This window comes from Coturnix japonica, chromosome 19, assembly GCF_001577835.2.
Source record: "Coturnix japonica isolate 7356 chromosome 19, Coturnix japonica 2.1, whole genome shotgun sequence".
Taxonomy (NCBI): domain Eukaryota; kingdom Metazoa; phylum Chordata; class Aves; order Galliformes; family Phasianidae; genus Coturnix; species Coturnix japonica.
In genome coordinates this window covers 2,952,911-2,974,591 of record NC_029534.1, presented here as the reverse complement: position 1 = coordinate 2,974,591, position 21,681 = coordinate 2,952,911, and the positions used below count along the sequence as shown (strand labels likewise).

Below are 21,681 nucleotides of genomic sequence, written 5' to 3'. Positions count from 1 at the left end.
AAATACTGATGTGCTGCCAGCGTGACCTGACAGCAGCTCACATCAAACCCTTACCAACATCTACAACACCAAGAACGCCCTTAACACAACAGAGAAAATACACCCTCATTGCATGAAAGCTGTGCACCTGCTGCACTGTGTGTTGAGAGCACTAACATCACCAGAGGAAGAGCTATGTGGTCATATCGCATATTCATGTATAACACACACAGGTCTGTATTTTTACCTTCCCTTTCCATTCTTTTTTTCCTTAACTTTTTCCTTTTCTTTTTGGAGGGGGAATGGAGACAGAAGGGAGAAGTGGAGGGGAAAGGAAGAAAGACAGAAACACAGGAACCATCCTTGAAAACTGCGTCAGCTACCAGGCAAAGCAGGACGAGGGCACATTCAGATCAGAACAGACTGTCAAAAACCTGGATACAGGAGATCAAACCTAATTTGTGCCTTTCTAGAGGCTGGTACATTAACAGGAGCAGCCATATAAGCACTGATACCATTTAAAGTTCTCTCCAGCTAGGAGCTATTCCTTGTCTTTTGTTGGCTTTTCTTTTCCCCTTTGTTTTTTCTTTTAATCACTACGGGGAGAGAAAGAAGGGAAAATTCCTAAGACTGGGAAACTACTGCCTTGTTCATTAATGGATTATCAATTGTAAGCAAACCTCGTAACTTCTGACCAGAATCAAAACAACTTGAGGGGCTTTGAGGTAGGAGTTTTTGCTTTTCTTTTTGTCTGCCTAAAAGCAAAATGCTTTGCTACAAAGCAAAACATTCATACTTTAATGATAATTTACTGATCGGATGTCTTTTTGTTCAGTCTCTTTCATACACCATACTAAATGAAGCACCACGCTAATTTAACAGCTGATTCGAGTGTATTTGTCAACATAAGCCCCGTGAGGAGAAAGAAGGAAAATCGAGAGCAGAAGCAGAATGCAGCTGAGCTTGGATTACACACAACTGTGCAACTTTCCTGCTCTAAAATAATAAAGATAGCAAAGAGAGCATTTCAGTAGATGCAATGATTTTTAAAGTCACTTCTATCACTCATCTCTGTATCTGCGTATCTAGTGAGGAGGAGAGTAGGGAAAGTATCCAAACAGGGTTAAGTTAGTACAGCAGCAGCAGAATTAGAAAAGCAAAGTGCTGGTCTAACCCATGGTTTGTTTTATACTTACTGTCTGTTTTTCTATCAGATTCCAGGCCAGAATCAAACTGCACAGTTTTAAGGAAACACACAGCTAAAGCACACTCCACTTCCTACGTATTGACTGCAAAGGAAAAACACCTGCCTGTGACGTACCTTCAGACCCATTTCTTCGTTTCGGTACTTCCTGAAATAGTCTGTTCAGGTTCTGGCCTGGATTCTCTGTTGAAAAACAAGTTTGGTAAGAACAAAACAATCAGGGGATGGTTGCTCTGACATCATGGGCTGTGTGACATGAGAAGATAGCAGCCTGTCTCTAGAGACGAGGGTTCAAGCATTCCTCAAACCCTCGAGTCTCTGTGTGAGCGCTGGAGGAGCTGGCTACTTTGGAAGAAGCAAGGCTGGCTGATTTGTTAATAAAGATTACAGCTACGTTCGGAAAGGAGATTAGACAGATATAAATAAATGTCTAGAGATACCAAAAATGAAGAGGTTAAAGATGGGCAGATAATCCCCTCAAGTACAATCATCAAAAGGAAGAGCAGATTATAAATCTAACAGCGTTCACTTTCAATTAAACAAAATCTAGACAAATCCTGCCTGCCCTTTCCAATAGTTCTGGACTGTAAACAACTTACTTTTCAGTTTCTCTAAATGTAAATCCCAGTCTCTGTTTAAGATGAATCACAGTGAAATGCATATGTTGTTTCTTAAAACCACCACCCTACATATATGCAAAGCTGCTTTAAATTGGCTTCCTTTTTTAATCAGTCATCTCATGCATCACCTATGATATTTTGTCAGAATACCGTGAAAAAAAAATTACAAGACACAACAAAAACATGGCCTCAATAAACAAGAGAATAAAGAACTGCCAAGTATTTCTGGTCATCAGCCAAGGTACCAACCTGCATGGTGCTGAATAGCACTGCTACAGAGCTCTACCTTCTACAGCTTACTGATGGAGGTGACAACAGCAGCAGTGCACAAATGGCTTCAAGCACAGAAACCTTCAGCTTTTTGCACTTGCAACTAAGAGGAAAACAGGGCAAGTCCCTCGGCTGGTGAGTGCTTACCTCTTTGTCTCCCCTGGATGCTGCGAAGAGCCAGGATGTTCTGCTCGTCCGACAGGAACTGCTTCATCTTATGAAATGGCTCCTTGCCTCTCACAGTCAGTTTATTCCATGGCTTTGGCCGGGCTAGTATCTCACTCACAGACCCTTGCGACAGTCCCAACACATAATGTCCAAATATCCGCTGTCCAATATTGTGCTTGATCAACTGCTCTTTCACCTGACGTGCAATTTCGGCCGTGTCTATCTCCTCGCCTTCGGAGATGCTCCCAGCACTTTCTGACTGGCTGGGAGATGGGGCCATGCCATTTACATCCGGACTTTGTTGTAATGGACTTTGGGAAGAGATGGAGTTTGTGCTGTAAGGACCTGTTGAAAAAATCATGCTTGTGCTTCCTGCTTCCTGCATTGCCTTGGAGTAGAAGGACTGCATTAGCTGTCGCTGGAGGAGAGAGTTTAGTGCAAATTTTCCTGTGGAGGCCAGGGGTAAGCTGGGGCTTGCCAGGGATGAGCTGAAAAAGTCTTGACTTAAACCCGTTGGTGAGAACTGGTGTGTACCATTAGTATTGGAAGCCTGCTCCCCCGCGTTGCGGAGCAACTGAGAAGGAGGGGAAGCCGGCAAGGTTGCAGGACGCTGACTCTCAGGCTGGTCTTTCCCTTTTCTCCTGGCTGACCCTACAAGGAAGGTCAAACATAATGCATTATGGGGGATTAAAGAGGGAAAAACCAAGATAAAAAATGCAAAGTTTGCCCCGCAAAGGGAAAAAGTGCAGGTTGACAAGGGCCAATGAAGTGGTGGTGGGATTTTTGTTTTCGTTTCGGTTTTGGTTTGTTTTCTTTTTTTTTTTCTTCTTTTTTCTTTTTTTCATAATTCAAATTTCAATAAGCCAAACAAGGCCCCCAAAACAAACAACATGCATTTCATGTTTGCACCTTTCTTGTATGTTGCAGCCTGGAGAATCCCCCTTACAGACATTAAAACTAGAACAATTACATGAAGTGCAGTTACACATTTGAAATCAATGCAGTTACAGACAGCAAGTCCCTTTGATGTCTCTCATTCAAGACATTACTCGTCGGACCTGACTGAGCCCAAATGCAGCAAACATTTACATTTTGGAACAAACCAATTTGAATGAAGGAATCACCAATAGGTGGATGCACCAAGATCACTCGGTTAAGCCATAAAACCCTTCAGAATTCAGTAATCCCAGTGCCAGTGGCAACTTTTAACTTTCTTCCAGCTGCAAAAACCATAAGCATTCAAGTATCTGGAAATTCCATGACTTGCCATTTAAAAAATGTGCACACAAAATGTAAAAAGCCCACATTAGGAAAGCTAAACAGCAAACACACTTCACTAAAAAAGACAGTATTTTGTTTTTCCAAGCTGACCTGCTGGTAATACATCTAAATGTATCCGACAGGAAGATTATTGTGTTCTGCATGCAAACATTTTGCATAACATTGTGCGTGGGGGGAGAGACTTCTGGTGCCACAGATGAATTTGTTCCCAAAACAGCAGACGGCCTCAAACACTACCACTCGGTACGTCTCGTAACGCCTCTTTCCTAACCTTTAAAGAGTCTCCAAGGTCTCCGAGCTTTATTTTACTATCCAGCCCATAAAACTGCAGAAATCAAACACTTTTCAGCATTCTGGTTGCCTGTATGTCTTCCTGCCGTGCATGAGCTCACACTCTCACCTCTTCTTCAACCCTCCCTCCCTTTATGAGACAGAAACATATGAGAAGAGCCGAAAACGGTGTCAACCTACCACTCAGGTCACTGTTAGTGATTCGCAGCGTGGCGTTCTCGGACTGCAGCGAGCGGTTCTTCTCCAGCAGCAGCACCTCCAGCGGTTTCGATGCATCCTAAGGAAAATCAAAGTGGGAGGTTTGTTTCCAACAGCATTAAAAGTCTCACTCAGGCACCAAGAAAGGATTTCAGAAGAGGAAAACAAGTGCTCATCTCTGCTCCGAGAGCAGCTGGGGAATTCACCACGCATATATTTGCAGGAATCGCTCAGTGCTCCTACATGAGCTGTAGTAGAGATGCACTGTTTAATTTCCACTGGAAATCATTCATCAATTCTGCGTTATTTGGAAGTGTGTAATGGAACATCTACTTAATCCAACTTCTTTTGAAACGAGACTGGCGTGCTTTCAATTTAAGAGCCGTAGGCTACTTTTAATCTGATTATAACAGGAGCTCAGATTATTTCATTTCTTCTAGGCCAAGCGACCCAAGCTAAGCATCTCCTTGAAATGCCGCCTTTCAGCAGGAACGCTTTGTTCAAGAAGAAATTCAGTCACAGAAAGCTGCCATTTACCTCCCTGTAAACAGCCGACCCTCAGTCACCAGAACACACATTGAAAATTAACCCCCCCAGGCTGATGTTCCATTCAGATTTCAGGAGCAGGAGTTTAATTCAAAACGTACGAACTTATGTAAGAGTAACTCGCTGGGAGAGCTGAGGTTTGATTCCTGCCTTTCCAACGCTCCCAGGTCTGTTTTATTTGGGAGCATTATGTTCAAGGTTAGCACTTATGCTCCAGTCCATGACTGCTGCACTACCAGTATGAGATACATGCAAACCTTGGCTTAGCTACATATCAGCTCTAGGATCTTTAAAAGACCCAACTGCACACCACTGCAGTTACCCGGTGCAGCACCAGCTCAAACGCCATTCTTTCTCCTTGGCCAGGACAGGAAACTAACAGGCAAAAAACGTTCAGTTCAGCTTTTTACATGGAGATCAACAGGAAAGCAGCGACCATCCCACGTGTCCCAGCACCAACAGGGAGCTGCCCGCGCTAACGTGAGCAAGTAATAAGAGAAATTTGGGTTAATTAACTGAACTGCCCGAGTAATTAAGAAAAGAAAAGTAGATTCGGTACCTGCGCACCAGAGCTTTCAGGTGGTGCAAACTCCATGGATTTCAATATACTGTGGAAGGCAGAAAAGAAATTATTTTCTGTTTCTTCTCCTCATAACAACCGCACTAATGAGCATTAACATTATCATTTCCTCATCTCCAGCAACACTACAAGTGGTAACAACTTTCCTCGCAGTAATTCCATCTGATAATGAATACGGAATAACTACTCAAACTAGTTATTGGATAAGAAAATTTTCTCAAGCGTCTTCTAAATCATTCCATATGCAGTCCCACAAGGCCAGTTTAAAGCGTAAATTTAAAGGTTAATAAGGATATAACATTTTAAGCTGTCAGAAACAATAATAATTTATCTGTGAAGCTTGAAGGGAATGGAAGAGTTGCAGCAAAGCAACAAAACAGGGGAATCACCGTCATGGTTACAGTGCTTTATATAATATACAGCAGCTCACATATCAAGGAAAATATGCACAAATAATCCTCCCCACCAAGTCACCACAGTCTAAAAGGCAGTTCTTCATTTTAATCACCTCCTCGTTCTAAGGCAAAGGGAAGACACAATGGCCCAATATTTCTTAAGAAATAGGAAAGATTCACATATTTATAAGTACGTTAAGAGAAGAATCTGATGGCCTCGTTGTCGATGCTTTACATAAATACTGAGTGGTCAGAGGACCGCCCCCTTCTGTTGGTGCTGCCTGCCAAGAGGCTTACGGGAACACCAACTTATTACTGTGCTTTGTCTTACCTATTTCTTTAAATAGGCCATGTGTGGGCAGGCTGTTATGCTCCTCAGTCCGAAGGAATGCATAGTTTGTGCTTTCAACAGATATGGATAGCATTTACGCAGCCCACCTATACACACAACTGCTTCTTTTCTGCCATTGATGGAGCAGCGTCAGGTACAGACCATGCTGTAAGGGCTCAAGTTCTTAAAGCTGCTGGCATTATATGGACTTTGCAGATGTTTACTTGAGCTGCCAATCGCTGCTGAAAGCAAGTTTTTCCTAGGACACCTCTGCAGAGGAACAGCTCTGTCTGTTCAGAGCTGTGGAAGACAAATAGACCGAGGAGACCCATCCAGGACATGTCCCAGGCTCAGGTAAGCAATTTCTGCATCCTCCATGGACAAGTATGGCCTCGAGAGGTCAGCAAATGGCAGAGTATAGTAGTATATGGAGATAGTATGTGGAGATATGTCCAAACTGAAAACTATGACAATCATGTGCCAACGTTTCCATGGCCATCACTGCTGTGATGATCACATGCCTGGATCCCAATGCCCCCACTTACCACTGTGGCTGTGAGGAGCGGTCCTGGAGCACCCAGCCATGTTCCCTTCTGGGAGGGCTGAGCCAGAAGCCCTGTGCTCCCACAGGGATGTGCCAGACTGGTAGCAGTCTGGAGTGCAAAGTAAGCCTGAATGCATTCAGTGTGTGTATTGGGTTCTCAGCACGAACACCAAGGGACCAACAAGGCCCCTGAACCCTGCAGCAGCTGCGTTTTGCCTTGAGCTTGGAACAGGCATGAGCAACCTCAGCTGGAAACTCAGTGACCTCTGCCTGTTTGAAGTGGCTTCTCTGCTACCTGAAATAGCTTACTAGCAATTTCACAGGTAATTTCCTTCTCTTAGAAGCCAAAATGAATTAAAAATCAGGTCGATGGTATCTTGAATTGCCCTTGGAGGGATACTCAGTACAACAGGTTCATTTTTTCATATCATGTACACCTTAAACATGTTAAAAATGACTCTCCAAACGTGTCATGAAAGAGACATTTTCTCAGGAATATGAGGAAGCAAAATGTTTCCCCTTTGGATTCTGGGAATATCTTTGCCCATGAGATCTCAGCTCAGTCTGCTGCTTATCAAGATCAGTTATCTGCTTTTTAGAAGAATGATCTTATGACTTCAATCTGCACATCTAAGACCACTTGAAAGACCTTACTCTAAAGCAAAATGTGCATTGGGACAGCTCGACTTTCTGTTTTTATGATCTTGGCTGCAAAGGCAGGAAGGTTAGCACTGTCGTATTACTCAAGAGGGAACTGAAAGGACACACAGAGCTCTCAGATCTCAAAAATAGTTTTAAAAGCCATTTGGGACAAAAGCCTGTGCAGAGAGCAAGGAATTCTTCCACTCCAGATCTTGACGAGGACCCCATTAAGTTTCTCCAACAGTGGAAGCAGGCTGATGCTTGAGATCCCTTACTCTGGAATAGCTCTAACATCTCTGGGAGGATTAAGAAAAACAGAGAACAGTGCCCAAAGGACTGAGAAATATATTCTTATTGACAAGATCCTTTTTCCCTGGTACACATGTACATTATGAACAGCTAATTCTTGTCAGTGCTTCAGGGTACTGTAGCAATGTATGGGGCACCAGACTTAGAGCAATATGCTTTTTGTGGTTTCATTTCAGATCAGACTGTCAGGTGATGCACTTTCAGGTTCTGGAACATCTTTGGGACCAGATGGGAGCAGAGGGGCTGGCAGGCATGAGCTGCTGTGATGATGCAGCACTGTAAAACTGTCAGTAGTGCTTTTACAAAGGGCTGTAGCCCCCAGCCCAGTCCAGCAGGTGCATGAGCCCCAGGCCGATTACTAACAAGCAGCTGTCTATCCTAAGTCACACTGCCCACATAGAAGACATTACCTGCACATGCAGTGATATAAAAGCTAGAACAAGCAGCATCTGAATTTTCACTGATCCAGGAGAACTCTTTTAGTTCCACTGATAAAGTCCAAAGAAGAGGAGATGATTTCTGCTCTTCGTCCCAGATGCAGGGTTGCATTTGATAGCACTGAAAGGCACTGAAGTAGTGAGATGGCAGATATGCCACCCATGCCTTCATCATTGGCCAGGAAAACGGGAGACTTAATTTGCTGGCACCCAACAACGGCCACTTCCAAGAGATTCTCCAGTCTATTTAACTGCAGGCTTATCTTGAAATAACTCATTTTACTTTACTGAAACTACAAGCCTGCATCAGTACAGGCTGCTACTGCTGCTGAACAAGAACTGCAGCCAGCATGGTTCAAATATAATAGCACCAGGTCTGGAAAGTCACTGGGTGTGCAAAACCAAACCTGCTTTCCACATTCTGCAGGGATGTGTAAACAAAAGCACATGACTCCAGCTTCATCTGAAATACCTCATTAAACAAGGTAACATTTTTTCAGTCTTCTTAAAATACACACAAAAATGCCAGAATGATGAAAGAAGAGATGGAGCTCCTTGCAGTTACTTAAACCTTGACACTAAACATATCTCTAGTCAAGAACCTTCTCTTCTGAACCTGACAGCTTATCTTGTTATGGTTTAAAATGAGTCTCTTTTAAGTCTCTTAAAAAAAAAAACCCACCCTTGAAATAGGAAGAGGCTGTTTGTGGCTTTAGCTTAAACCACAGTATGTTAGCAAAAATATACAGTGAAACAAGCACAGCAACAAAATGTAAGTGCTGAACACTGGTTGGCAGAAGCAGAGAAAGGTAATATGGCCAAAGGCCATGTGTTAAATTCTTGGTCCACACCACATTAAGCTGTTGGCTGGGGATTTTCAAAAGTGGTCCACTGAAAATACCAGAGATTATCAGACTTTTACCCTCAGTGGATAATAATTGTAGAGCCCTTTCTCCACAGACACCTGCATCATTTGTGACTGCGATACTCTGCTAGAACAAAGACGACATGCCCTCAGCTATAGCAGCCACCCTGGATCTGGATGCCATTTCAGCCAATGCTCCCTATTTCCCCGTCTTTGTGGTTTTGACTGAATTCTTTATTGTTCCAAGAACACAGACTTGTGGCTTTATTTAACAAGTATTGTTAAAATAGTTTGTGAACAAATTATGCGAGCATTTAACACTTACTTTAATTCTTTCTTAACCTCTTCATAATCAGCCTGTCCTTTCAGTTTTTCTTCCAGTTGCTTTAAAAGAAAGAACACGAAATTTAGTTTAGTTTTTTTTTCCTGCAGGCTTTCAAAATCATCTTTAAATTATTCCATATATACAGCAGTGCACAAGTGAAGGTTAATGACTCATACCTAATTTGCATATATTAGGAAACAAACTATAACCAATTCAACATAAACACAATTACACCTCGCTGTTCCTTTATTTACAGGGTGCCAAGCGTTACAGAATTCAGTAGGTCCCAATTTGGCTGTTTGTAATGTAGCTGCCATACATTCAATAAAGAGATCGGTGAAGGAGACATTAAAAATGGGGCAGCTGAAATTTTTACAAGAACTAATAAACTGAGTAAACAAGCAGGATGCTTTGGCACACACTGTATTCTTCATATGACAGCTCCTGGTAGCCTTACCCAGATGAAAAGAAGACTGAAAAAGCTGAGGTTGACTGAAGTACCTTTGGCTCATAAGACTTCTCCAATGCCTCATGCCCAAACAAAACAGCTGTACTGAGTTATTTTACAAGCGCTACGTATCGCAGTAACTAATCCAATTACACAGCAGAGATGAAGCATTGAGACCACTCGGCTTCTGGCTCAGGTCTGCCTGACCTGGGGCAGTCTCAATGGCTTCTCTTTGGTGTGAAGGTGCCACAACAAACCTCCTAAAACAATCCAGAATGCAATGCCACACATTTGGACCTTACCCCAAAGCCCCTGCTCCCAACAACAGTGCTCAGCACTACAGGATAAATGCTTCAGGAGGCCTAAAACATAGTGATACATAATTGATGTCTGTTATGTCGCTTGTGGAAGCCAAATTAATTTCCCACTAATGATTTCTTTGCTTAGTGCAGGCGTACCTGATCTAAGCAGAGAAAGAATGGAATTTACTGCCTCGCATTCTCCATGCTTAAGCTCAGGCTGAATTTCTGGTAGTAACACAGAATCCCAAAGAAATGACATGAGGATGTATCACCCTCAATGAAAGGGCATCTACTTTAGAGGGTAAGGAAAGAATGATGCAACAAAGAACAGGGCTGTGGGGCTCCCTGTGGTTATTGGGGTGATCCTGTGCAGCTCCCAGCCTGCTTGTCTGCATGCAGGTGGATGCTGGCTGAGGGCTAATGTGAACCTGGAGCACTGTGAGCAAACTGCTTGAAAATGCAGCCCCATAAAGTCCTGCAGCAGCGCAGATCTGGGCACACCAACAGCAGGGCCGGGGCAGATGCTATGGGAAGTGGAGCCATTCTGCCCCTTAACTCTGTGCCTCGTAAGGTAACATCTTATTTTGGAGTCTAGAGCAGAACAGCTCTAACAGCAGGGATAACTGGCTAATTACATTAGTTCTCAGTGTAAGAAGCACTGGAGTGCATGTAAAACAACCGGCGTTGTCAGGTAAAATGTTACTTACTTAGGCAAGGATACATTAAGAAAAAAGCCTTCTGCACAAACACATATAAAATACAGAAAAACGACTGATTTCCATTTTAATGCAACCAATATTGAATGTAATTCTGTCTGGGTGTGTGTCATATTCAGTAACTCTGTCAGGAAATTTTAGGCAAGAAAACATATTAATGAAAAAAAAAGATGCTGATAGAATGAAGCTGGTTTGGACTCTTGGGGCATAAGACCACTTTTATGCTGTTATAGCAGTATGACAAGCAGCAATCTTTTACTTTGAATTGTATAAAAAACACATACATCCATCATTCCCAAGTACCTAATACAGAGACTGTTGCCATGGAAAATCTGCACCTAAATGTATACTTTCACTAAACAATACAAACCAACACCCGGGAATGCAGTGCCCATATATAAGCAGACCATTTAGACACTTGGCATCTTCCCAGTCAATGACTGCTTTAAAATGTATTAGTATGGTAATTGTCTCGAAGAACCCTGTAAAATGCACAGAACATAGAATAACAAAGGCTCAAGCTGTGAGACAATCTGGAGGAACTAATATCTCGCACTAAATATCAACCTGGTTAATTCAGACAAAATACATCCTAACATCCTCCAGCACAACCAAATGCACTGAGATAGAGAAGGAAAGGGGTGGACTGGTGGCATTTCTATACACTACATCTGCAAGCATTCCATGTTAAGGAATCACGTTGCATTTGCTGTATGAATGAATCCATCAGAGCACGCACATACTGGGTCCCCTCTTGTTTTAAAGATCAAATAACCCTTATTATATTGTTAACTAAAGTGTCTGAGGTAAAACAGAATGGGCTTTATTTAAAGAAAAAAACCTTAATGTCTTAGTTTAGTCTAGAGTGATAAACCATAAAGACCAGTTAAGCAAGGTTACCTGCTGTATCTTTGCTAACTGGCACTGCTGTGTTTTAACTGGGTGGCAGGGAAGATCTAACTGCCAGCAATGAAGGGTTAACATAATTACAGCTAGAAAAGTCTTGTTACTAGAGGACATATTTTGATTATTAGATCAGATGAAGATAAAGAAGCAATAATTTTGGGAGTATTTCTGTATTGTTTCATTAAGTCATAGAGCATTAAAGAATTCCCCCAAGATATGGTCTGAGAACATTGCTTTAATTTGTGAAACTATGATTCATTAGTTGTGGAGGCAACCATTACCATCTTAGCTATTCTAGAAGCAATTCCTCTACAATCAGACATGAGATCAACACATCACTACTGAGATTTGGCTCCTTGTATGACAGATCTCAGACATGGGCCTTCCCAACACTTTGGGGAAAAGAAATGCATTTCAAATACTTTAACAGCGCAACAAATAAGGTTAAAGAAAGTTGAAATGACTGAAACTTCATCAATAGCATCACGGCATAATCAACTGGATCCTAAATACAGAGCATCAGTTGGGCAGGACTGGGAAAATGGGAGATTACCAAAGTGCAAATCAAAGCCTCGCTGTCATTTCTGTGATCCTCTTCCCTTTGAAGTTAATGGCTAAACTGATACCGACCTGAACGGGAGCTTGCTTTATTCCAAACAAATCTGCCAAGTGCAAGGATTCGAGACACTTTCTATCGTGTTTTATGATAAAATTAACAAGCCTCAGAGCATGGCTGAGCCAGCAATATCTGCTCCTCAGTTCCAGCTCAACTCTTTGCTCCTGCACTGAGCAGCACCCACATTTACAACAGATGGGCAGAGACCGACACCAGCAATGCAGGAACTCAGCAAGGTTCCTTGGCTCTACTGATTTTCCCAACTATTCTCCAAAGCTGTCTTAAAACAGGCAGAATGTAGAGATTATACTGACTGCATTACTCTAACTTTCATCCGCAGCAGATATTTCACCCCACATAAATTACACTGCACCAGAGCAAAACGAATAACCTCTCTGAAATGTCAGAATTAGGACAATTTGTAAGAGTTTCAATTGAGCATTAAATCATTCTGATAGAGGAAAGCTACCCACGCCACAGTTAGAGCTAAGTGGGTACCATCAGCCTCCTGCTTTCAAAAAACTCTTTGACTATAAAACCTGCAAAACTACACAGTATTTATCGGAATAGATAAATTTATCTTGTTTACAATGTGAAGCTTCAAGATGGTAGAACAATGAAGGTGACAGGAGTTAAAAGGAAACTGATTCATAACGGGTGTCAGGAAACACTCCTGATGCTTATTGATAAATCAACACTGCGTGGAACAGTGCAACAAATAAAGTAAAGCTGCTCAAATAAAAGGTAAAGGGGTCACTCACAAAACTGGTGCATGTTTCTGCCCTTCTAGTTTTAGTGCAGTGCTACTAGTACCAAATGAGTACAAGACTGCATTGCTCACTGTCAATGGGAATTGCTGTGCAGCAAACAACAGCTGAAATAAATTTCAGGTGTTTATTAAAAAGCCTTCTCTTTGTGTCTTCATTTCATTGGTTTTCAGGCTCAAAATGGTAACCTGCCTTTTTCAGTGGGTGGAAGAATGGAGGGAATAGCAGGGAAATTCAAAGATAAACCAGAGCACAACGAACAGCCATGGCAGATCTACAACACCAGCCACTGGAATGGGAGCTAAGTTTTAAAACACCAAATGGAGCCTTACTTTAAGCGTGCTGTTCTTGGCGGTCAGCTGCTGCTCCAGCTGGGAGATCTGGCTGCTGGAGTTCTCCCGCAGCTTGGTGAGGCTGCCCTGTAGTCTCTGGACATCTTCTACGAGCTGGGCAATCTCTCTCTCCTTTGCAGCCAGTTCTACTTCCAGGCTGGACCGTGTCAGCACCTCGATGGCCTGTTCCTGATGTGAAAAAAACATGAGACCACATAAATAAAGGTAGGCAATGAGCGTGAATTCAGGGCAGTTAGGTAAGGCCTCAGCATGGCATGGGAGACAGAAACAACTCCTAAACCTGTACTCCTGTGACTGCTTGAATATGGAGGATGGACCTTTTATCCCAGGACATCTCCTTGGTAAAACAGGGATGATGGGCCAAATAAATCCTCCTGTTTCCTAAATGTACTGGAAAACTGCAGTAGTGAAAGTCAAAGGACGCTATTCAGATTTATTATTAATAGTCCAAGTGCTTTGACAACGATGAAAATCTGTGCTAGCAAAATACTAATCAGATAAAATATTCCGAAGTAATGGAGCAGAATTTCTTAATCAAGAATAGCAGAGACGTGCCTTTGGCTCTTCATATGTATGCCACACATTTCAGGCAAAATTGTCAGAAATTGCCCCAAACTGTTATTTCCAATGAACTTGCTCCTTGCATGACAATCATTCAGCAGTATGTTATTGCTAGCAAGCGAAGCTTCTTCTCCATAGGGATGCAGATCCACGTGACACCTGTAAGACAAGGCTGTTCTGCCTATGCATTCCACTTGATTCCCTAAATCAGAATCTTTTTTACTCCAGTTTTCCACGGCTGCCAACTCCATCTTCAAGCCTGAAATGTCCTTGCTAGACTAACAAGAAATAAGAAAGAGCAAAGAAGGAAAGAAGGTAGGTCTTTTCAGAAAAGGTAGCGCAGGCTGACTGCACCATCTCTTTTGTCTCCTTTTGTGTTAAGAAATCAATAGCTATAATGCATTGGAGAGCTCTGGACCTCTCTTCCACAAGGAACACAAGGAAACCCCTGGGCAGATCCAGGGAGCATGAGGCAGCCCGGAGGTGAACACACATTCCATTAAAAAGCCTAAAAGGCATCTCAGAAAGGTTAATGGCTGCTCCTCACAAAACACCAGAGAAGAAGGAATGAATCCATTTACCAAGAGAGAAACAATGATCGTGAGCATTATATCGAAGATCCTACGGTGAAAGAGCTGAGAATTCAACCCAGCAATGCTGTCACCCAAGCGCTTTCCTTACAATTTGAGATGCCATTGCAGCAGGCTGAAATTCACTCCATACCCTCTTTTGGAAAATACAGGCACAACAAAATACCTTCTCTGTGTCTCCTAAACACTCAGCTTGATTCTCAGTGACTACGTACCATTGTGTCTCACAGAAAGCTGCATGTACGAACAGCAGTTAACAACGCTCTCCTATTACACTGAATTATACTTTTAACTTGAAAAAACCCTCTAATTTGCTTGCATGAAACATCACAAGTTGTATAATCATCTGCTGCTTGTGCCTATTGAGACTAGAATGTAGAGTCTGAAATAAGATAGATAATGATCATTTTCATCCTGCAGTAGTTGTCATATTAAATATAAATGAAGTGCAGAAGTACTATTAAATACAAGAAAGACCTAATGTTAAAATAATGATAAGACGAGGACACAGGATAGGAAGAGGCAGGTAATTCAGAGTTACAAGAGAGATTCAGGCTTTTTATTTCTTGTTCTGCAACCTGCTTCTGTGTCTTTTGACTTCCATAAGAAAATGTTGGGTCATGTTAATAGGCGACCAAAGGGATCTGGAGGACTTGCAATTTGTTACTCATTTGAATGAATTTAAAGGCAACCGGGTGTTTTTCTGATATTATGCATGTACATGGTTTCCAAGAAAAGGGTGACATAAGGAGCAAGATCTGTTTGTTAAATTTGCTGCTTAGAAGTAGACCCAATGTCACTTCATTGTGTCTTTGCATTCACCCAACTGGACCCGCTGTTGCCCTTTGGGTGAAATTGGTTACAGCCCCTCAATTAAAGCCCCTTGAGGCACGCAGAGCATTAACAGCACTCTGTTACGTCGTACTGCTGCTTTACTTTCCTATGGTTGATGCTGGTATGAATGTGAAATGATTTCTAGGAGTTGCTGTCAGCACTGGCAGCAGTGGATCACAGACCAGAGCCATTTCTGTCCACCCCGGGGTCTTTTGCAGCTACCAACCCCCCTTAGAAGCCCAACAAAACTTCCATCCCAAAGGAACACGATTCCATTTCAGTTAAAATATTATTCCGAGTAGATATTTTTATAGCTGTGAGCATAAATTGAAAGAGCTGTATGGCAGGAATGTCAGAAACCTGTAAGAGTCAGTAAATATTTTCTCTCACCACATCAGGTGCCTTCTGGATCTGTGTAGCGAGTTGGAGAGATTTGTTAGCTGACGAGAGCTGCTCCCTTAAGGTCTCTGCCTCTCTCTGAGCCACCTCTGCCCTCTGAAGGAAATGAAAAGGGGTGAAAAGAGAAAGTACATTCAGTTTAACAACTGACAATTATTACAAGAACATTCATCAATTCATGCCTGACTGAATATAATTGATTTTCCTAAACACTCAACCTAATAAATGTTAGAAAAAAACATTGAATGTGATGGATTTTTATTTTAAACAGTACAAGGAAGAAATAATTGAGCGATTATGACAGTAATTTAACGCTAGGAGCAAGGAATCCCCTGCTGATACTAATGCTGCGGCCCACTGAATTTCCCAGACTGAATAAATACAAGTGGAAATGGAGTCTTTTTATTCAATTTCTTTCTATTCTCATAGACCAAGCAGATTTTATTGCAAGGTTCCTCATGGGAACAATTCTCACGGGTAAATGCTGAATTAAAAGATATTCTGACCATTCTCTCTAACACACATACAATGTTGTGGGCTGTCTTTCCTCAGTAATTATTTCCCCAAACATGAATAGTTGGATTCTGTTCTTTCAGCAGGTCGATTTATTCAACAACATTTAACCCTGCACTGACAGTTTTGCACAGATCGGTTACAACTGCTGAGGATTTACACAGTATCTGATAAGCCTGGGACTTGGCTACCCGACCAAGTTGCCATATAAATACTGAATCGAACAACACTTGGTTGTTTTTACACTGTACGCTCCCTCTGCTTAGTTTCTTCTTCCTCTCTTTTCCAAACACAGAGCTTTCCTCCTTGAGTAATCACTGCTTGTTTTTCACCTGGGCTGCTCCATGCACATCACACTGCACTCAGCTGTCTCCATTTCCAAGATATAACCAACACTTCCAAACCCACAAACTGCCTCCAGTCAAAGCCAGAACTTTCCTTGACCAGCTTTTGTCCTTCATGCTGATGGGTCCCTTCTTTTATGCAGCAACAAACCCACATCTCCACCTTTTAGCCACCAAAACAGCCATATATCCGTGTGCCGGACTCCTCCCTTTTCCAGCTCCTTCTGTTGAAAACCTAAATCTCAGGATCACAGAATTGATAGGGAAGGAAAAGACCTCTAAGATCATCAAGTACAACTATCAGCCCATCACCACGGTGCCACTCAGCCACGTCCTTCATTTAAAATACATCATTTAAACATCATGAGTATAAATCCTGTATACCCATGTGCGTGTGCATGGCCTTGGAGTCACTAGTCAAAGCAGACTCTGCTGTGCGTTTAATCAATCAGTAAACTAACTGCAATCAAACACTAACTACATCGTCTGCGCTATTTGCTCACAACATTATATTAAATGATTTTGCATAGGTTCTACAACTGTAATTAAAATGCAATTGTAAAGAAGTACAGTAACAGGGCCCTAATTATCAGAGCATGGTATGCAACCTATTGTGTGCATGAATAAAATGGTAGCAGCATTAACAAGATCCAAAAAGAGAAAGTTTCTGTTGTTTGTGCAGCTGGGTGGTATTAGGATGGAAAACTGAGCTACTGATATGGATTGAGATTAATTATTTTCTTGCACTTCATTAGATGTGGAGGTGAATATATAAACTGAATAACTGCTAAGCAGCTACAGCAAAAGAAAGACAAGGTACCACACCATGGATCTTGCATCTACTGCTGTATAAGTAATGGGTTTTGCAGCCTTAAGCAATTCTGCTGATGGCTTCCATTCACGTAACATCATTGTTTTGAGAATCTATTCAGCTTGCAAGTGAACCACAGAGGATATTTCTAATAGATGTTACATCTGCATGTGCAGCAAGCTGTCAGCTGCCCTTTCTGCAGAGCCTCCCCAGCCAACTCACAACACCTGTTGACACCCTGCGAATAATATGAGACAACATTTCATACTATGCACTGTTAAAAATACATCAACAGAAACTTTGAGACCTTCTGTTTGGGAAAAACGGGTCCATTTTCCCCTTTTTCGTCCCAGAATCTAAGTTCTTTAGAGGCAGAATTATAGATGCGTTCAGTGCCTCAAAAGCACTTTTGGGTGCTATTGCAATATGAATTATAAATCACACACAAAAACCTGTTAAAAGAACATTATGGTTTCAAAATGGAGCACTTAGAAGTTCTGAAAGCCCAGCTCAGCACTGCTGTGCTCAGCCTCCCCCGAGCTCGGGGCTGTGTACACAGTAACTCCCCACTAACATGTTACCCCTGTGCTCCAACGAGCCCTCCTACTTGATGCAACCTTCAGCAGGAACACTGCTCAGCAAATGAGTGTTTTGTTTTGTTCTCGTTCACTGGGTGACCTCTGTGGCTTATTTACTGCTAACTAATCCTACTCCATTCTGAAGATGGAATTAATCGCTTCCTCCCTCCTGCTCTTCCCTGCTACAGGACTGAAGGGCTTCAGAAACGTTCATGAACACACATGCAAAGCCCTGTGCTGAGCCACCCACACTGCCCGGACCCCAACGTGCCTCCCAGCAGTGCTTGGCATGGCCATGCCAACGCTGGCTCCTCCATTCTCACCCCTTCTCTCCCACTGCTGTCTGCCTGGCACAACAGGGCTCTGCAGTCCTCACCCTGCCCCTTGGATTCCCAGTCCTTCTGCTTGTTGTTCTGTCCTCTTTTGAAGTCACCGTAGCATTTCCATCTTGTGCGAGCCTAATGGTGCCATGAGCTCCAAGCTGGCAAAAGCAAGCTCTTGCCTCAGACACCCAACAAACAGATACAGACTTCCAAGATTTGTCTTACCCCAACGACCTCCTGCTTTCCCTCCTTGGTTCTTCTCCAGCCTTCCTCAAAGCAGCGCCGTTCTGCTCCTTCCCTCCTCCCCACCGCCTCTTCTCCACCTCCCAACTCTCACCCCAGCATCTCCAGTTTCCCCCTCCCCTCCCAGTGCCCTGCGTCAAAGTGGCACCGCTCCCCATACCCAGCAGTACAGCCTGCCTGGTTTGTGTTCACCCGGCCGCGCAGTCAGACAGCAGCATGATTGGGACAGACACGGACATCAAAGCCCGCAAATTCAAACCAGATCCCGTTGGGTTTGTGTGAACTCAGCTCTTCTCAGACACTTACAGGCTGGCCAAAATTGGGGTTGGCAGTTGTTGGCTTTTTTTTCCTTCCCTACTTTGCTACTTGAAGCAATAAGAAGATACAACCCTGAGAAAAAAGGCAAAGCCTCCCTTCACTGAGCGCCAAGCCCCTTCCCTTCAATCTGGGCACAGCAGGCTCCTCACCAGAAGAGCAAGAGCAGCTCCTAACATGTGGGAAAAGCAGGACTTTTTTTTCCCCCCTAATCTTGTTCTTAGAAATAGTTGGACAATTTTTCCTGAATTCAACAATATGCAGCCAGAGACAGACGCCCAGTATGGAAAATGGATAAAACAGCAATCTTGCACAACTTGGAAAGTTCACAGAACCTTCTCTGTGTGTGAAAATACCCTGAGAAATAGGTGTTCCATTGCAAAGTGCTAAAACTCTTGGGCTGTCGCTTCCAAATCGATGACACAGAAGAGCATCAGTGCCCACAACAGTCACATGCCTTGGCGAAGACCATTCAAATTCAGCACCTCCTAAAAAAAGCCATTTTTGTTCTAGATACAGCAGCCAAACAATTCCACCTAACTTCAACACCACTCGTTCTCAAGCACAGAGTTCCCTCCGTGGTGCCACAACAGATCCAAATGTGTTCAATCTTTTTAATACTCTTCACGGCGAAGCCAGCAGGTCACGATCAGAATGTTGCTTTCCACTCGCAAAGACCTAAAAGCCTAACACGATATATCCAGTTCAAATTATTCTCCTTGTTTCTCAACAATTTAACAAATAACAAGAACTGAGTGCTCTTCTACTCACAGTAAAACATGAATTCGAGCAGTGGTGTGAATGGGGAAATGAGATACAAGCAAAAAGTATCATTTTTTCCTTAAAATTCCATGAGCCAAACCGTTCTTTCTTTTTAGATGCTAAATCCAGGGCTATACATGGAAAAATCCTCCTATGGGCCAGGAGCATACATCAGCACATGTAAATCTGCTGAAGCTAACGAGCCTGGTTATGGCAGTAATCATCACACATGGTCTAAGTGCTTGCAGTCCATGCTGTCTTATCCTCCAGCTGCTCCAAAAGCCGTGTTTCTGGCGGGGCAGGATCACTTAAAACACACTGCTCCAAGGTGACTGACATTCTGCCTAACTCTGGTGATAAACAAATTCATGTCAAGACCTTTAAGCCACCCCGCCAGCTCTCACAAAACAACAGTCAGGTTATCAGAGAATCAGAGACATGAAAGACTCTCCAGGACTCTGGCACCTACTTTTTTTTTTCTTCCAGCAAAGGAGAATTACATTAAAAAAACCCAGAATAAAAAAATACCCAACAAACAGAAGATGTTGGGTTGTCTTCGTTCTTGTCTCCAGGCTATTGTGCTTTTCTTTCCACCTTGAAAGGCTGCCAGATAAATGTATTCCCAACTGAAAGCCAAGCATTTACAGGAAACTCCTGTGTTTGTATGAAAATAATATTAACCGTATTTTGCCTTTATACAGCCCTTTTCCATGCAAGGATCTCCGTGCGCTTTATAAAGTAAATGTTATTGTTCCCATTTTACAGACGGTGAAATTAAATCACAGTGTTGAGTGCATGACCTCATCGGCTATAAAATGGCATCGCTTCCCAAGGCCAGGGGAGCCGCGGCACAGCACGGCAGCATGGGCTCCAGCTCATGGCAAAGGCACTCAGAAACAAAAGGCTCCGCTACCCGGTACTGCATGTGCAAGCACTGGTGCAGATGAAGGAAGCCAAGACGAATGCCCATCTGCATGGAAACCCAACAAGGAGGACTGGATTGTCACTGGGTTTGAGACCACTGGTGGTTCAGAGCAGCCCTCCCCTGCACAGCACTTACACCTATATTCTATTGCATTTGTGTTGCTAAGTGAAAGAGGAGAAATTATTCCATCTGCTGCTTGGAAACATACATATTTGATAGCAATCTCACTTAGTGGGAATATCTTTTCAAACCATTTTCCAAGATGACGTACTCAAGATAGGAAGGTACCGTAACCAATGACATAGAAAGAAAAGTACCTGAGAAGAGCTTTCCTGCTATGATGACCAAGTGAGGCTTTGTTTGTACTTCTACAGCACACACTGCTTTATTTATTTCAGTGGTAGTTTGATACAAAAAATATTAACACTTATTAGCCCTTGCTTTATAGATCTGAAAATCTAATGCTGCATTTCTTGGGGATACACGGCACTGATCTAGTCCAGATCCTTTCCTAAGTGGCCAGGTACCAGATCCTCTCCTATGTATCTGAGAGGAGCTGTTGTTTTATTGATAACAGAAGTTTCTATATTTTATTTTCTTTCCCTCGGAAAAATAAGCTGAAGAAATCTGGGAATACATTCAGCACTGCAAAGATGGGAAGAAAACCAATGGAAACGCGTTGCTTTTTCCAAAGGGATAACGTGGCACAGACACAGAAGAAAAAGACAAATTTAATTATTCTTCTATAACTTTTGCAATACAGTCTGCAGGAAAAAAATAAATTCCTATGTACTCTTTCTCTTATTACTCTCAAAGTCTACGGACACCTTTAGCTGAGACCTTTCAAGTCTATTTCCTCCTAAAGGTTAAAACATAATCATCTCGTGTCGACCCCAGCTGAAGTCCTTCTCTTTATCTTCCAGAAGTGGAAAAACACTTCCTTTCTTTTCTTAACAATGAGAAGGGACTGTACAGAGTCAGCAGACATGGACACATCGATGCCATGAAACAACGAACCTCGACTCCATCCTAAAAGCTCACATCGAGCTGCCTTCTCCCTCTTCTTAAATGAAACACTCCAACGTGTTTCTGGTTTTGCAACACACAAGGGGCAGTTTTGAACAGAAGCCTCAGTGCTCCCTGTGCACAACTGGATTCTGGGTTGCCAGATAACACAGAAACAGAAGGATAACTCATCTGAATCAATTCCTCATCCCAAATATTTGCGGCTTACTGCCATAAACGCTTATGAGAAAGGTGTAAACTTGAAAAGGTACAGAAAAGGACTGATCATAAATATTTATATAAAATACACATTCACGTAACCGTAACTGTTGTACATGCAGGAAAATACACTGGTGCTTCATTAACTTCACTGATTGGAAACAGT

The 21,681-nt window shown here is 42.6% G+C and overlaps 1 protein-coding gene across 3 annotated transcripts in view; it reads right to left on the bottom strand.

Annotated features, from left to right (window-relative positions):
• CUX1 (cut like homeobox 1) overlaps window positions 1-21,681 on the bottom strand; it is a 151,227-nt gene that overhangs the window by 42,165 nt on the left and 87,381 nt on the right. For 2 of the 3 annotated variants that reach the window (XM_032448384.1, XM_032448385.1), the window contains exons 9-15: window positions 15,469-15,573; window positions 13,073-13,261; window positions 8,986-9,044; window positions 5,117-5,165; window positions 3,994-4,090; window positions 2,221-2,892; window positions 1,301-1,366 (exon numbers count right to left, since the gene is read on the bottom strand). In XM_032448384.1, the coding sequence (XP_032304275.1) occupies window positions 1,301-1,366; window positions 2,221-2,892; window positions 3,994-4,090; window positions 5,117-5,165; window positions 8,986-9,044; window positions 13,073-13,261; window positions 15,469-15,573 (1,237 nt within the window). The remainder of the gene's footprint in view (window positions 1-1,300; window positions 1,367-2,220; window positions 2,893-3,993; window positions 4,091-5,116; window positions 5,166-8,985; window positions 9,045-13,072; window positions 13,262-15,468; window positions 15,574-21,681) is intronic. The other variant, XM_032448386.1, reaches the window with a different exon arrangement.